Source organism: Amborella trichopoda, chromosome 3, assembly GCF_054954075.1.
Source record: "Amborella trichopoda isolate Santa Cruz 75 chromosome 3, AtrichopodaSantaCruz75HAP2 v2.0, whole genome shotgun sequence".
NCBI lineage: Eukaryota > Viridiplantae > Streptophyta > Magnoliopsida > Amborellales > Amborellaceae > Amborella > Amborella trichopoda.
The window spans coordinates 42,501,116-42,519,582 of record NC_142338.1 but is presented as its reverse complement, the minus strand read 5'-3'; the positions used below and the strand labels follow the sequence as shown (position 1 = coordinate 42,519,582).

Genomic DNA, 18,467 nt, shown 5'->3' with positions numbered 1-18,467 from the left:
AAAAATAATTCCGAACTTGTTGACAAAATTTCTGCCTTTCTTTTAGGGTTTCTATGGACCATGTCAGCCACTCATTTTTCTGTACAAAATTTTTTTGTACTATTATTGTTATTTTGAGTTCTCTTGTGAGGGCATTTGGCAGATGATCTTTTCCCTGAACCTTTTAAACTGAAAATTTATATTAGGAAAGGATGAACTGTCACCATGTATATCTCTATAATTTTGGGCTGCTGGTGATTTTCTTTTTCATTATATTTATCAAATTTGAAGAGTCAGTTCTAAGGACCAATGTTTCTCCAATTAAACTTTTGTGAAAATTTTCGACTCCTCCTATGACTGCAGTCAATATTTCTTTTTCAACAGGTAAATAATTTAGCTCATGCTTCTTGAACTGATCGCTAGTATAAGCACATATTTTTTCTTCTTTGTTCTCCTTTATTAACAAAACTATCGCCCAAGTGTCAAATGATGCATGTGTAAAGAGAATAAAAGGACCTCCATATATGGGTGCAAGAGGGGGCAGAGATTGTGCTTCTGTTTTGAGGTTTCTTACCTCCTGAGCAGCTTCTTCAGACCATCGGATTGGTTCTTTTTTTATTGGTTCTCTAATTTTCTTGGTTTTTTCAAAAAGCTTGGGAATAAAGTCTCGAACATAATTGAGACAACCAAGAAATTTTTGGCATTGCAACTTGTCTTGCAGCTTGTTTGGAATTTTTTCAATTTTCTAAATGACATGGGGCTGCATCTGTATTTTGCCTTTGGAGATATGTACACCAAAAAAATCAATTGATTCTATGGCAATTTGAAATTTGTCTTTTGAAGAAGATAGGCTTATTCCATGTTTTTGCACTGTTTTTGCGAATGTTTTGAGATGCTCCAGATGTTCTTGCATGCTGTCAGAAAAGATAACAAAATCATCTATATAGTCAGCAATAAAATCAGAGAATGGTTTGAAGATGGAATCCATCATCCTTTGAAACTGTGAGGGAGTATTTTTTAGTCCGAAGGGCATCACTAGCCATTCATATAAAACTTCAGGGGTAGAAAAAGCTGTTTTGTGAATATGTTCTTCCTCAATTTTCACTTTATGGTACCTTGATTTGCAATCAAATTTTGAGAAAATTCTTTTTACAACTGTCTGTATCAACTCTTCTTTATTGGTTAATGACCATTTAGTATCTGTTACCTGATTTACAGGAATATAATTAATTACATTCTGGCTTTTCCTTTTTTTTCTTTTAATGATTCCTTACAATAAAAGTTGCACAACAGTAATTTGATTGGGATGACTTGATTAGCCCTTTTTCTGTCAATTCTATTATCTGAGTTTTCAGCTCATCTTAATCCTCTTTAATGGTATCAGAGCCCATAGGTTCGCCTCTCTTTTCTCAACTCTCTTCACCTCTAGAAATGCAACTTTTGATCAAAATAATAATTTTTGGTGGCTAAGAGGGATTGATTCATGTCAAAATTGATTAAAATGGGGCTTATTGGTTGAATAAGCCACAAAGGAAGACTTTTTTTTTAAAACGTTTTTTACCTGATAAGTGGGTGTACTGGGCGACTCACCCAAGACTTGGTAGGAACCAGCGTAGTGACTGTCGTTCCCTAAGATTCAACTAGATCAAATACTATTCTTAAGTCCCTGAGTCGTATGCTTAAGAGGCTTGTAAAGAACCACAGTCTCAAAATTAATGATGTCTTTCCAATAGGTATAATACCATAAAACATTAATTGGAAACAAATTTCTCTCTCAGACTACAAAATTATCTTCTAATGGGTGTCACACCACTACTCCAGTAAACATTGATTGGGAAAATATTTCTCTCACTTACAACAATTATCATCCAATCGGAATGATAACATTTATACATTGATTAGGATCAAACTTGAACGGACTTCTCTCTCACTACAAATTGTCATCCAATTAGTAGTAATAAACTTTAATTGAGTGAAATATACAAGAATAAATTTTTCTGGCATTGTCAATTTGTTGACACCTTCGTATTGAAATTTTGGCAGAACCTCCCCTTTAATAGAGTCAGTTTCTGCCTAAATCTCTGACAACATTTCTAGATCCAATTAAACTCCCGTAGGAATTAAATCAGGTTTCAGAAGTTGATAATATAAATACTCCTAGTCCTATATCAGAGGGTTTCGGAGGTTATAGGGTGATACAAAAAAAGAATCAAGAAAAATTCGTATGCCTTGTAATATAAAAGAAGTGAGGGTGTACTTTATTTCAAAATCTCGTAAAGAGAGAGTAGAACCCCATCTTTCCTTTACAAAAGGAGCTCTCACAAGCTCCTTGTTAACCTTGCAGAGAGAAGCTTCATTTCAGAGAGAGTAAAAACCTTATCTTAATATAACCAAACAAACTTGCCTCCTTTTAACACTTTTTGTATAATATAATAAATATTTTAATTAAGCTATGATGACGTGTTAAAGGGAGGGATATTGGTAGAAGATTTACTTTTAAAATAGGGATAATGCCACTTGAAAATTATGTGGCACCAAATCAAGGAAACAAAGAGGTTGAAAAGTGAGGAAAAGGTGGAGATGGTTCCTAAGGATCAAATTGTTAAAATGGACTATCAGATTGTTTTGAAACAAATTTAGCAAAAAGCTAACAGTTCCCCACCTTTTTCGAAGCAACAAAACTCTCTCTGAACATATCTTGGAAGACGAATGCATAGGTGAAGGTGTCCTACATAATTGAACCCAATGTTAAAAAAAGTGTAGGCGAGTGTTTTGGGGGACTGGCCGCCTAGGCGCCTGCCCAGGAACAGGGGAGCCTCACCAAAAATGACCCTCCCTCCCCCCAAGTTTTAAATGAAGATATAAGATGTTGGTTTTTACTGACACCCTAGTCCTGAGAAACAATGAGTATATGATGTCAATTTGAAAAAATAATCATATATAAACTTCACATAAGAATTAAGATATAACATAATTATCAATTTATCAAATAAAGTAAAGCAAAAATAATAGTATATTAAAAGATAGCACATGGTACAAAAAAGAAATCAACTATTCATAAAAGAATTCGATATAGGCCCAATTTCGTCATTCAAATGAGGAAAAATTCAATCTTTCAACTACGAACATGTAAATGTAAATTCTTCTCCCTCTTTGTCCATTTTTTAATTTGTATCTCTCCCTCTTTCTCCTTCTTCTCTCTTTACTTATGTTTGTCTGAACACGCAACTGTTGGAGTGCCATCTTTAGTTTTTCAGCTTAATGTATTCTTTCTATTTATAATAAAGTTAAGCTCTCTCTCAAAAAAAAATGTAAATATATCATAAAAAAAAAGTAAAAGAAAAAGAAAAACAAATGATTCACAACATAATACGTTATAAGAAAAACAAATCAAAACCCTTATTGAAATATGATAATGTTTTAAAAATATCAAAAGTCAAATCAATGTCGGCGCAGACCTCGTATATTGTAGCGCCTAGGCGGCGCCTTACTCGCTTAGGTAGGCTCCTAGATGTAAGCCGCCTAGGTGCCCGGCCTCAGTTTCACTTAGGCGTTTTGGTAATTTAGCCTCTTGGGCGCCTGAGAGGCCGAATTTTCTAACATTGAACCTTCAAATAGTATTATGTAGAACGCTTACCAGGACCTTGAACTATCTCCTTTTTGGATAAGCCTCTCACATATCATACATTCCCTTTCAAATGTTGGGTTTTCTAATAGGCTTGCGCATTTGAGCCTTGCACAAATCTTAGTTTTTATGAGTTCTCTAGGGAATGCCCAATTCCCGTAGGAAGTAGCCTCCACTTCCACACTCAGTTCTAGGGAACGCTAATTCCCCTAGGAAGTGGCCTCCACTTCCACACTCACATAGATGGATCCATGGAGAATGCCCTGCAGTACAACACCCTAGCTTAAGCCTTACATCATCTAGGCAAGTGGATCAATTCTAGAGATGACCTTTGAACTTGTTGATGTATTAAGACCATATCATTTAAGGCTAGATTAGGATGATGATGTTAATTTAAAGATGGCACCATAAGGTTGTCCTTTCTCGAAAGCTGGGGAGGTCTGTAATATATAGATTAAATACTTTCTACCTTCTAGCCATCTATTTACTGATTTTGTGATTGACCCGGTCACACGCAAAACACTCCAGGCCTATGTGATCAATGAAAATATGTTGCTGTGATCTCCGATGTCAGTGTAGTAGGGGCATTATTGCTTGGTGGATGGACTTAGATGCCACTAGAAATGTCTTCATTGGAGCGTGTTTAGGACCTATAGAAATGATGGGGTTGATACCATCCTCTATAGGGGCTGCCCCATCTTTGCCAATATTATTGGTAACAAGATGACTGAATTAAAATTCATGTCCGTGGAGGTCCTTATTTTTTGTAGTATGCCCCGGATATCCGGAGATATCTTGTTCAACATAAGCATTACGCCTCAAGAGGTATGTTTCGTATAAGATTGGTTTTTGGCCTTTGTGTGGGTAAACTGGATATACATACCAATAATACAATTAAGAGCATTGGATTATGGGGGTCCTCAGATATCTTAAAGGAACCATAGACTATGATTTGTACCATATGGGTGAATCTGCTGTATTCAAATGATATAGCGATGCATCCTTGATTTTGGATTCCAATAAATCCATGACTATTAGTGGATGCGTATCCACTTATGGTAGGGGTATATCTTTTGGGATTCCAAGAGTTAGACTTGTATCTCCAAAGCCACAAAGAAAAGGAGAAAATTTCCTTGGAATCCACTGGTAAAGTGGTTGAGGTTCTTAGGATTTGATGGTAGACACACCACTTGTTCAAGGCCCATGTCTACAATCTCAATTCAGTGTGACTACACTGGCGAGACCGTTGCACCTTCCTCTGCCTTCTCTTATTTGTATTTTGCTTCTTATTGGTGCTGCTGGGAAGTGACAGTTATTGTGCATCAAGAGAGAGGTAAAAGATTCATTCTGAAAAATCTTGATATACTCGCTTGAGGCGTAGTTGGTTAAGATCTTTGCGTGGAGATGGAGTACTATGGAGTACTCCACCTAGAACTTGGCAGAATTATTAATAGAAGTCCTTGCAAGGGGCCAAGTCTGGAAGATGGCTAGAGGGATGGGATTGAGCCCATATGTTACCACAAGTTGTTGGGAGCCCTACCTAGGACAAGGAGATCCCAAGTCCAAGGTTCAAATGGAAAAACTAGTCACTTGTGTGATGTCTGATTAGATATGTTTGGAAATTTATAAAATTTCTTCCCCATCCTTGGCTGTGTGTTACAACATACTCCAATGAATGGAGATGTTGAGCTTCACTCTTAATGGTTCCATTTGTCTAGATGATGTGAGTCGTAGGCTGGGGTGTCGCCCTATAGGCATCCTCCATAGAGTCACCTATGTGAGTGTGGAAGTGGATGCTGCTTCCTATGGGATTTGGGCATTTCCTAGAGTGCTCATGAAAACTAGAATTCATGCAGGGCCTTAAATGCACAAGCCTTTTAGAAAAAACAACATTTTGGGAGGCTTTTACATAAAGGATATAATTTAAGGTTACATTCACTCATTGACTTGGTAAGCGTTTTGCAGAAGGAAAAAGTTTATATAAGGTTGCAACCTTATACTGTTGAAATAAGGTGCAGATAAAAAACCCTACTGTGGAGAGTGCCCTGGCATAGGAGAACCCTCCAACTGATTATCTCGACCTTGAGATGAATGGACATGAAGAAAGAAAAGAATTCTTAGTTTAAAAAATAATGCATCTTGTAACAAGTTATCTAGACCGTCTATTTTCAAGATTGTTAAGTATTTCTTGATCTGCTCGATTTGTAGAATTTTTGAAATTGCAAATTTTTTAACTGAGGATAAAAAGATATTTAAAGCCATCATAAGGTTTTCGACCCCCAAATGACATCTCTAATTAAATTTTATAGGTGCGCCTTACGTTTACAGTATAAGGAGCAACCTTATACAAACCTCACCCTTTGCATAATACTATTTGAAGGTTCGAGTCTGGAGGATACCTTTACTTGTGCATTCATCTTTCCTAATATGGTCAAAGAGAGGTCTTGAAACAGGTGGGAGATTGTTAATTTTTTTTTTTTAAATTTGTTTCAAAATAATTTGATATTCCATTTTAATAGTGTGATCCTTAGGGACCATCTCCTCCTTTTCCTCACTTTTCAACCAATTCTTTGTTTGATTTGGTGCCGCGTGATTTTCAAGTGGCATTCTCCCTTTTTTTAAAAGTATATACTTTCACCATGATGCCTCCCTTTAATATGTCACCATGGCCTTAATTAAAATATTTATTTTATTATTCAAAAGGTGTTAAAAGGGGGTGAATTTGTATGGTTACATACATAGAAGGTTTTTATTCTCTCTCTCTCTCTCTATCTCTCTCTTTTTGTGAGAAAGTTTTTCTCTCTACGGGGTTAAGAGGGAGCTCATTAGAGCTTGTTTTGTTAAGGAAAGAGTTTTTACTCTTTACGAGGTTTGGAAGTAAGGTATGCCCTCTCTCCTTTTATATTACCGAGTACATGAATATTTGAATTTTTCTGGATTATTTTCTGTGTCACCCTGTAACCTCTGAAGCTTGATCTAATACTTAGGGGAATTTAACTGGGACTAGGAGCGTTTCTGTTATCATCAACCTCTGAAATTTGATCTAATTCCTAGGGGAATTTAATTGAGACTCGGAGTGTTGTGAGATTTAGGTATAAACTGATTCCATTTAAGGAAACGTTCTGTTGAAATTTCACGAAGAGGATGTCAACAAATTGATCTTTGCCAGAAAAAAATATTCTTGTATATTTTACCCAATCGAAGTTTATTACCAACTATTGAGAAATAATTTGTAGTGTGAGAGAAGATGTTCAAGTTTGTTTCCAATTGATGTTTAATTGATATCATTCAGATCGGATGATGATTGTTGTAGTGAGAGAGAAGTTTTTCCTCAATCGATGTATACTGGTGTTATATCCATTGGAAATATAACCCAGGCTCAAAAAAACGGATTCGGGCGCCTAGGTGGTTTGGGCGCCTAGGTGGTTTGAGCTCCCAGGGACAGGGAGCCCTCAACAATATCAAAAACCCCCCCACCCCAAAAATAAAAAATAGGGGAGTTCTTAGGGCTAGTTTATAGCTTTAGGGAGTTTTGAGGGCAATTTTAAAGCCCCAAACTCCTCGTTATCATGAAATAGATGAAAAAAATCAATAAAAGAATACGATATATGCTCAATTTCATCGTCCAAGTGAGAAAAAAATCAATAATTCATAAAAAAAAGTCAATCTTTTAACTACAAACATGTAAACATATCGTAAAAGAAAAAAAAAAGTAAAAGAAAAAACACATGATTCATAATATAATGTGTTGTAGCAAAATAAAATCAAAACCCTATTTTAAATATGATAATACTTAAAAAATATCAAAATCAAATCGGTGTCGGTGCAAACCTTGTCCATTGGGTTGCCTAAAGTTCGCAAAATCATCTATAAGAAGCTCCAAATCCACCCATGAACTATTGTCTTTGTTTTGGGAAGAAATCGGAAAAATATAAAATTTATCAATCTTTCGATAAATCACAAAATAGTGGTTTTTGAAAGTTTTTTCTCACCCTAGAGGCCACGGATTGTATATTGGGGGGTTTAAAATACCCCTTAAAACCCTCTTCCCCCCTTTTTAGGGGGAAGAAATTATGTATTTTACCCTCGCCCGAGGGTTTTTTTCCTCCGCTTGAAAATTGTCACAAGGCGGTGTCTAGGTTGCTGCCCAGACAATAGCGCCTAGGCGGCGTCCAGAAGCAAAACACCTTATGCTCTCGTCGAGACTACGCTTAGGCGTTTTGAAAATTTTTCCGCCTAGGAGGTCAGGTGGCCGAATTTTCGAACTATGAATATAACATTGGAAGATAATTTTTGTACTGTGAGAGAGAAGTCTATTTTCAATCGAGGTTTATGGTATTATACCGATTGGAAAGACATTAGTATTTTGAGATTGTGTTTTTGTTGTATCTTGGAAACTCAGGAACTCAGAAATGGTATTCGATCGTTTGTTGTATCTTGGGAATGTACTCATTGGGAGCTGTTTGCAGCATTGAATTTTACTGAGGTGGGGCTTTTAACACTTCCAATAAAGCGAGTTCACTCGTGCCTTTGGATCACCTGATTTTGATCCTTGTCCTATGGTTGTTTATGTCCATCATGCTGTATAGTTAACCGCGGTAATAACCGGCGATTTCAAGTCGGCTCGGTGATTTTTTAATTTATGGCTGACCTGAAAATGCTTACAATTCTAGGGTTTAGCAAAGAGATGCGAGCTGGCACGTGTAAGAGGTTTTAACGAGAGCAATGCAACCAAAAATCCCACACATCTTGAATAATCATGTATGAGAGAGAGAGAGCAACAGTCCATCCATTCCCAATAAGTAAAATAAAAAAAAAAAAAAACTATGATGCTAAGAAGAACCGATTTTGTGACTTAAGATTTTTGCTGAAAGAATGCGAGAAAGATTGACAGACTCATGTCCTCTGCCAACATCATCAATGTTGTCCAAAGAGTTACTGAGAGATTATTGGAGATGGTTTGAGAGTTGAGTAGTGCTACCTCACTAATGCTATTTATGGATGGGGAGGTATATTTAGTTCTTAAAGAAGAGATATGGGGCTCTTCACTTTTTCTCACAATTTAATTAATTAGTTATTATTTATATGATAAAAATATTATATGATAATATATTAATGTCAAATACACAACTCTTTGTTTCCAAATTCTGAAATTTCGAAGTAAATTTAATGAAAACGATTGTTATTAAAAGGATTTGAAAGGGTTGGGTCTAGTTAAGTTGTGTTGGAACCCACTTGACCTTATTTGGCTCAGGTTGTTTGGGCTGTTTGGCTGTACCAAGTCCATCCCTTGTTTTGAACATTCTTTTTTTGTTTTTCGTTTTTGTAAAACGAAAACCTAAGTATATTTATTTGAGTATTGAATGCAAGAGGTTACAGTTGTAGAAAAGTAAAGGGTTGGGGTTGGAGAATTTTTTTCATTCAGTCTTTAATGGGTGGTTTATTTCTTACATTTTCTAGTGATGCACGACAATTAGAACAAATGAAAAAATACACCCTTGCATAACTAAAGATTTTGTTACAAATCTGCGGAGAAGAGAAAAAAAAAAACATGGAAAGGGCTTTCTACTTTTAAGTCTACTTGTAAAAGATCTTGTCTAAGTCAGTATTTGAAAACTTCTGAGCTAGATCAGAAATGGTGGGTGGGCAGTCTGGGTATAAGGAATGCTGGTTTTGCATGCTTCCAACTAGTTCCTTTATTTTTTATTTTTCCTTTTTTTAAACAAAAAAATCCTTGAGAACCGGTGAGCTGGATTATAATTTGCTCAAACTGTCTCAGTTTGGCGCATAGTTACCCAAATCTCTCACTGAAGGTCGCGATTCCGATTCGGAATCCCGATTCCATGAAGTTTAGAATCTTGATTCTTTATTTTAAGAATCTCGATTCCAACACGTATAGAATCTCATATCCAATATTTACTAGTTCTCGATTCTCTACAACTGGTGAATTGCGATTCAACACTTGTCGAAACTAGTTTTCACATTTAGCGGAATTCTACCATTTCGCTTCCCCCTTTTACTTTCTTTTTGCATTTTTCTGAGAAGTGATATTTATAAGTTTTCAAGGTAGCAAACTACTCGAGCTAGACACTCACTCTCATGCTACAAGCAATAATTGAAAATTCAGCCGCCCGAGTGCTTAGGCAAAAAATTTTTAAAAACACCTAGGTGCAGTCTAGGCGGGGTCATTATGCGCCTTGCTTCTGGGCGCCTGCCTAGACGGTCAACGCCCTTTCCAGGTGCTAATTTTATGGGTGCCAGCCTAGGCGCCGCTCTGTGACAACTTACGGCAGGCGGAAAAAACAACCTTCGATAAGGGTAAAAGATGTAATTTATCTTCCTAAAAAGGGGGGGAAAGGGTTTTACAGGGTATTCTAAACCTCCAATAGAAAATATGTGGCCTTTAGGGTGAGAAAACGCCCCCCAAAGTTTTTTGAGATTTATCGAAAGATCGATAAATTTTTTTATTTTTTCGATTTCTTTCTAAAACGAAGGCAATAGTTTGTGGGTGGATTTGGAGCTTCTAGTAGTTGATTTTGAGAACTTTTGGCGACCCAATAGACGAGCTTTGCACCGATATCGATTTGATTTTGATATTTTTAAAATATTATCATATTTGAAAGAGGGTTTTGATTTTATTTTTCTACAACATATTATGTTATGAATCATCTGTTTTTTTTTTTTACTTTCTTTTTTTTCTTTTGCGATATATTTTCATGTTTGTAGTTAAAAGATTGATTGTTTTGGTGATTAATTGAATTTTTTTCACTTGGACGATGTTTGGGGTGGGTAGGTGGGGAAGGGAGGGGGGTTTGATATTGGTTAGGGCACCGTGTCTCTGGGTGCCCGCCCGACCGCCTAGGTGGCCAGGCACCCAAACCGCTTAGGCACCCGAATCCGTCTTTTTGAACATTGGCTACAAGGTGTTGTCATCTTTTTTAGCATGAAATGAACAATAGAAACCAAAGTGGTAGTATGCATTCTCTACTTAATTCTTTGAGTATGTATTGTATTGATCCAATGGGGAGATTGCAACTCCAAGATGTTTGAAATAGTATAATACAAATAATATAAATGTGTATGTATGGCATGTTCAGTGAATGGCATCGAGACATGTAATGGCATTGAGGCATGTATTGTTTCCATCTCAGTTCCCTCTCAAGTCCAATGATGTCAGCATCTCGATTCTGTGAATGAAGAAATTTCGATTCCATATTGGTCGATTTCAGCTAGATTAAAAACGTGATTCCATTTATGTAGGGATCTTGATTCTATTTTGGTCGAATTTTGATTCTTAAAACTAGGAATCTCGTCCCCCACAATTTCTCTTGTATGAACGTCGATTTTGAAAGCAAGAATCTTCCAGCTGGTGCGATTCGTTGTTTTGAATTTCTAAATAGTTTCGGTTTCCGTGTTGCTTTGGGTAACTATGGTTTGGCCCACCTCTTGGGTTTCTAAAATAGGTCAATAGAATAATTAAATTTATAGAGACTTACATTTGGAAGGAAAAAGTTTATATAAGGTTGCAACCTTAAAATGTAGAATTAAGGTGCACCTCAAAAATCCATCATAAAAGGTTGTTTTGATGTTGGGAAATCCTCTTATTGAGCGTCTTGACATTGAGATGTACAAATATGAAAAGGAAAAAAGATTTCAAGTCCCAAAAATAGTGGCTTGTAATATATTATCTGAACCATCCATTTTCAAGATTTTCATATGTTTATAGTCTACTGGATTTGAACCATTTTTGAAGTTTAAAATTTTATAGTTAAAGTATAAAAATTGATTATCAAGCCATCCTAAGAATTTTTGACACCAAAATTATATTTATGATAAAATTTAGAGCTGCACCTTAATTTGATTTTTTAAGGTTGCAACCTTATACCAACCACACCCCATTTGGAAACATGATTGGCAATCATTTACATTAAAGATTATCTTTTAACAAATTTTAAATTGAAATACTGTATGGGGCATTGTACAGGGAGGGGTGTGATCAAAGTTTGAATGGTGGGGTTTATCAAAGAAAAAAAAAAGAAAATGCATGCACCACACATAAGGAGAAGATTATGTTTTAACAAAACACGAATATTCAACTGAAAATTACTCTTTTTATTTATAATTTTTTTTTTTGCAGAATTTGAGTAATAGTATGGTGAATATTAGACAGCCACATGAACTTATGAAGTTTAGTTGCTATGTTGTGTGAAATTATATATCTTATCCTTTTCAATTTATGGTATGAATATTGCCATTATTCATTCGTTGTTGTTTTTTATTTTTTATTTTTTTTAAAGTTTTCTTATTGCTTTTCATTTGTTGCTTGCTAGTTTGCCTTCCAGACCTATTTCTTTTTTTTTTTCATTGATCATTTTATAGGTGGAATTGATGCAAGCTGTGAGCTTTATGTATGTCCGTCCTCCGGGTTATAATGCAGAGAGTGCCAAAGCTGCAGAGTTGGTTGAAGAAAGGAAAAAAATTGAGCAAAGCAATGGTCATCAAGAGCATTCTGGAAATCAGGGACCTCTGCAGTACTATATCTCCTTTCCCTTTTAACTATGTTTTGTCTTCTTATCTTGAAAAGTGTCGCATTGGGGCTCTGATTGGATGGCTTGAAGCTTACTGCTATACTCATTCTGTTGCATTCTTCCTTTTTTTTTTTCTAGGGATTCTAGCTTACCATGTAAGGATCATGCACATGAAGATAAGAAGAAGCCAAGGCCAAAAGATGTATTTGGTCGTACTCTACCGACAGAAGAAGAATTTGAGGTTCTGAAGAATGCGCCACGGTATATCTAAGTGCTTCATTAAGATTGTGTGATTTAAATATTTATTTCTTACCATATTACGTATGCCTTGTTAAATGGTACTAGAGTAAACCCTAGCAGAAGTGCATTTTGCTTGGAATGGGGACACAATTAATAATCTCAAATTGACTAGTTGTTATATTTCTGGAACATTGTTTGTATGAGCAGTACTTGACATAGGTCCAATTGATCCTCTTTAACTTTAGTGTGACTGAAACATTCTAACCTTGTGTTATTTTATATAGAGAAATTTATATGGATGTCATTGTGCTGGCGATTTGAGAACATGCATCCATTCTGCCAAAAGAGAAATATTGTGAAACACAGTCACATTCGGTTTATTTAGAATGGTTAAGGTGTTGGTATGATATAAGTTGTTCCCTCTGGATGTGAATTGGACATATCTAGAGTTTCCTAGATGCTGTAGCATGTCAGTGTTGTATGTGCAGTATTTGTGCTTTGGTTTTTCTGTTTGCATTGCTTCATTCTTGCTTTGTCTTCTGAAAGTGGTAATCTATTATAAGATACAGGAAAACCCAAAAAAAATGGTTTTGCTCTATTATATCAGTTTCATTGGACATTCATGATCCTCACAAGACATTTCCTTAGCTTTTTCACCATAAATTGCCATCTATGGCTTGTATTTTGAGCATTATCATTGAGGCTTGTCTATGAACCAAATTGTAATTGATTGCAGGTTAGAGACAGGTGTCCCTGTACGAGCGAAGCCCTTTGGGGTTGAAATACGTAATGTTAAATGTGTGAGATGTGGAACTTTTGGCCACCAAAGTGGTGATCGAGAATGTCCCATGCGAGATGCAATCATGCCAAATGAGGAGAGCCGTTTGAAGAGAGATGATCCTTTGACTGTTATTATGGCACAAACTGATTCTAGTGAGGTGAGCATAGTGATTTCTATTGATTGTAGTAGTAGTAATAGTAGTACGATACACAGAGAGGTCATGTTGAATATCGAATACATGCCTGAATGTGGAATTGATCTGCTGAATATCGAATACATGCCTGAATGTGGAATTGATTTGCTCAGCTTTATGCATTTTATCCCTTCCCAATATGAGCATCAAGAAAGCATAGTACCTATGTTGCATGGTTATGAGTAATTGGTCGATGTCAAACATGGGTACTGTGCTTCCGTTTCCTCGAATCGTGAAGAACAGGATGCTGTGACACTGCTATACTATAAAAGAGAAAAAACCAACATTGTTTAGTTATATTCAATCTCAATCTTAGTTGCCCAAAAAAGGCTAAATTCATCCATATTTTCGAAAGTCAATGTGTCTCTGCTCAAAGCAAAAGAGAAAGATCAAGTGTCTAATGATTTAGTCAATGGTTAATGAACAAGAACCTTGAAGAATCTGCATGGATGTGTTTTTATACATGTCCAACATGAGTATGGCACCCCGACAAAAGGATCTATTGTTTTACATAATTGAGAACTAGTCATAATGCATCCATAGGGTTTTTCTGAAGGTCTTATTTGGTGCTGGGTTAGTGTATGGAAAATGTAGTTTTGGTACTGCTTTATCCTTTGATCATCCTAAGTGCATCCCTTGCATTTTCAAAGCCAAGAGGTGGTCCGCATAGCAAAGATCTTGGGATCAAATCTTTGGAGTTTAGGCTTTAGGCAACTAAACTGTCATCCATTTTGCTTCCGAGGGCAGAGGGGCTATATGCATGGTATTTCTCTAGAAATGCATGTGAATTACACAATCTAAGAGATTAAATGAATTTACCTTTTTAAAAAATTTGCCATTATATTATTTGTACACTTTGCTCGTAATTTAGTCTTCCATTGTTATTAATGTTCCATGTGCTAATCAATTTACAGCCTTTGAAATGGGAACTGAAGCAAAAACCTGGTGTTATGAGCCCCCCTCGTGGTGGATTCAAACCAGATGATCCTAATCAGCAGATAATTCCAGAGGAAATATTCGATGAGTATGGAGGTAACTTATTAAACTCAAAATATCCTCGTCTTTTTTCATTTCCCATTGAAAATAACAATGGCATCTTCAGTACAATGATTTCACACATCTGAATTTGTTTTCACTACCTGAATATTTGAACTTTGAAATGATAACCTTGTTAGTACTCACTGAAATATTTTTGCATCTTCTATCTTTCCTAGGCTTTCTTGATGGGGGTAGTGTTCCTGATCTTTTGGCCAATTTCTTGGTGGCCAAGTCTAAGAAGCACTCGAAAAAGAAAAGAAAGAGTGGCAACTCATCTTCACATAGCCGTCATTGTGATTATCATCACAAGACCAAGTCAACCCCAAATTCCCCTTCCAAAGCAAAAAGATGGAAAGAGAGAAAATCAAAGAAGAGCCATACGAGAGAGAAAAAACATCACCGTTCTTATTCACGCACATCGGAGAGCTCAGATTCTGAAAAACATAGTAAGAGGAAAAAGAGAATGCGACAGAGATCAGATTCAACAAGTGGTTCAGATTAGTCAGGGCTGATATAATATTATGTATGGTGTATTATATTTACCTTTTTATGTTAATAGAAAATAACTTACACTCCAAGCTTTAAAATTGCCTATGAGCAGATTTCTAGGGTTCGTTTGTGGGCTCGTCATCATCCAAATTCCATCAAACAAATACGGTCATCTGATATATATATATATATATATATATATATATATATATATATATATATATATATATATATATATATATATATATATATATTGACGGAGATTATTTCTCATTCCAATTCACGACATATGGTGAATTTTAAATATTTACTTCAAAAGCTAACAATTTACATATGATACATGTAAGCCTCATTCCAATTCACTACACAAGGTATCTCTTATAAGGACTGTAAGGCTTATAAGACTCTTGTATTCGCATTATCAGGTGGCCTTATGAATCTCCCTCACTAGGGGGTTTAATTGAATTGGAAATTTTTAGCCTTATAACTAACAAAGCTGTTACAAACTTATAGTTGGTTTAATTAGAAATTTTTTCTTCTGGACTTTTCTATAGGATATCTAAGCTAGTTAATTGGAAATCCTTTTGGTTTTCCAGGCTATATAGGGTTGTAACTGACAGCGCTATAGTTGAGCCTTATAAGGGCTCTGTTGGTTGTAAGGCTAGGACTTATTGGTTGTAGGTGCTTATAGCTCTGTTGGTTGTAGCCTTAAAAGGCTCTGTTGGTTGCAGAGCTGGTTATAGGTACAATCAGCTATGGTTACAACTTATAGGCCTATAGTTGGTTGCAACTATAGTTACAATCCTTACAACCATAGTTGATTGTAGTTACCATATCCTTATCCTTATAGTTACAACCAATTGTTGTAGGCCTCATTAAGTTATAAGTTTATAAGGTTGTAAGGTTATAACCTTATAAGGTTGTAGGTTTAGGTTAAGGTTATAACCTTAAGGTTATGGTTGTAGCTTATACTTGGTTGTAACTTTAAGGTTATAACCTTATAAGGTTGTAACAATAGGTTGTAGCTCATAGTTGGTTGTAACCTTAAGGTAATGTAACTTTAAGGTTATATTATAAGGTTAAGGTCATAACCTTAAAGTTACGGTTGTAACCTATAGTTGGTTGTAATTTTAAGGTTATAATAATCGAGGTTTACAAGTTGTAGCTAATAGTTGGTTGTAACCTTAATGTAACTTTTAAGGTTATAACTAACTCTAGGCTACAGCTAATTGTAGGCCTTAAAAGGGTTATAACCTTAAGGTTATAACTTTAATTTTATAGTTACAATGATTGAATGTAACCAGTGGTTTAAAAAACGAATCAGTGCCCTGGATTGAGCATCCCAAAAATCTATCCGGATCAAAAACCCCTGAATCGGTCGGATTAGGCTTTACAAAAATCTATAAAAGTTATTAAAATTCATTATAAATATTGTTTTTTAGGAATTCAATAAGAAATCGGTGTATTACATTATTAAATTTTATTTTTTTTATCAAAATACGAATATTCAGATGATCTTTCTATGTATGAATTTATTTTAACCATTACATTTACATCACACAAAAAAAAAATCATGGAATTATTATGGATGAAGTATATAATCATACATGGACTACAACAAAGAATAATTTAAATTGATGAAAAAATGACCACCAAAATCTCGAATTGGTGGAGAACCCTAATCTTTTAAAAAAAAACCCAAATTATTATAACCTAACTAACTATAATCTAAAATTATTACAACTTAACTAACTATAATATTATATACTGAAATTAAAATTGTTGGTTTACATTTTATAATTATTTTACTATACAAATAATAACAAATTCAAAATATCTTATAATATCATCTAATGCAAAATATAATAGTGACAACGGTAATAAAAATAGTACATTATATAATTTATAATGCAAATAAATTAATAAACAAAATAAAAGATTTAGTTATTAATGTAGAAATTATTAGAATGTGTATCATTTTTTCAAATGGCCTCATTTTATAAACCCTATCTTTAAATTAATATTCTTAAAGATATGTTAAAGACCACCATGTTATAAAATAAAAAAAATAATTAGACCATTTATTCATAGATAAAAAAAAATCTAATAATAAGTATTCATAGATGAAAGACAGAAAAAGAGCTAACATGCTTCAATGCTATATTGTGTTACCTTTACATATCTAATTTAAGCTTATAATAATCGTAGCTTAAATGCATGTTTGAAAAGCATGATACTTGTTGTTTTATCTTTTATTTTGTTTTTTTGACAAGAAATACATGTTGTATTACCGTTTATTTTTTGTATTACTTTTTATTTTTTTGACAAGAACTTTTTATTTTTTATTTTTTTTACAAGAAATACTTGTTGTATTATCTTTTATTTTTTTGACAAAAAACTTTTACTTTTTTTGACAATAAATACTTGTTGTATTACCTTTTATTTATTTTTGACAAAAACCTTTTATTTATTTTTGACAAAAACCTTTTATTTTTTTGAAAAAATAAAGCAATTTGATAAGAAAAGGAATTGATAAGAGAGCCTTTCATTTTTTTTTTGACGAGAACTTTTTATTACCTTTTAATTTTTTTGACGAAAACCTTTTATTTTTTTTAACAAGAAAAAAAAAATTGATGAGATAAGAAAAATGACCAGAACTTTTTATTACATTTTATTTTTTTTTAACAAAACCTTACTTTTATTAACAAGAAAAAAAAAATTGACAAGATAAGAAGAAAAACAAAGTTAAAATATGACAAGATAAGAAGAAAAACAAAGTTGATTCGAACAGACCTCCATGGGAAGAATCGCGAACTAGCGACTTCCATGTAAAGAAAGGCCATGCTAACCTGTACACCACATGCTATTATGTGATGTAATCAACCCAAATAAAATAGCATAATATATCATCTTGTCATGTTATAACCTTTTCTCACAATATCCTACATCGAAAAGGTGGAAGTAGGCAGATGGGAATAAATACTTCCTTGTACTCCAAACACGTATCACGTGCCAGTCAATGTAGAAGCTAAAGGCCCTTGGCTAGGGATACGTGGTGTGGTGTGGACCGTAGGTTTTTTGACGAATTTTAACTCATACACGTCATGCAACGTGATTAATGATGTCATACGTCATGTAGCGTGTTTACTGTACAGACGTGATGCAACGCGATTAATGACATCATGTAGAGAGTTTACTGTACACACTTCATGCAAGACGATTAATGACGTCATGGAACGAGTTTACTGTATAGAATCACCGGTTCTTCTCTAGAATTAGGTGTTCCAACGTCTTTTAGCGGAATTGACACGGGGGGACCGATTCCCGTGCTGACTCGGGCGAGTCCGTTGCAACTCACCGATTTTTTAATCACCGGTTGTAACTATAAGGGTTGTTGTTATAATTACCATAACTTTATAACTATAAGCTATAACATTAACCTATATTTATAAGGTCATAACTATAAGGCCTACAACTATTATAACTGTAGTTGGTTTTAGTTACATCCTTTAAGACCTATAGCCTTAAAGGGCTTTGTTGGTTGTAGAACAATAAGAGTCGTAGGCCTATATAGGTTGGTTATAGGCCTTACAA

The 18,467-nt window shown here is 34.7% G+C and overlaps 1 protein-coding gene across 2 annotated transcripts in view; it reads left to right on the top strand.

The window, feature by feature from the left end:
* LOC18422673 (zinc knuckle (CCHC-type) family protein) overlaps positions 1-14,997 on the top strand; it is a 32,957-nt gene extending 17,960 nt beyond the window's left edge. For both annotated transcript variants that reach the window (XM_088860603.1, XM_011625597.3), the window contains 5 exons: positions 11,984-12,135; positions 12,271-12,393; positions 13,109-13,310; positions 14,261-14,378; positions 14,561-14,997. In XM_088860603.1, coding sequence (XP_088716729.1) covers positions 11,984-12,135; positions 12,271-12,393; positions 13,109-13,310; positions 14,261-14,378; positions 14,561-14,886 — 921 coding nt within the window. In that variant the 3' untranslated portion in view covers positions 14,887-14,997. The remainder of the gene's footprint in view (positions 1-11,983; positions 12,136-12,270; positions 12,394-13,108; positions 13,311-14,260; positions 14,379-14,560) is intronic.
* The last annotated feature ends 3,470 nt before the right edge of the window (positions 14,998-18,467 follow it).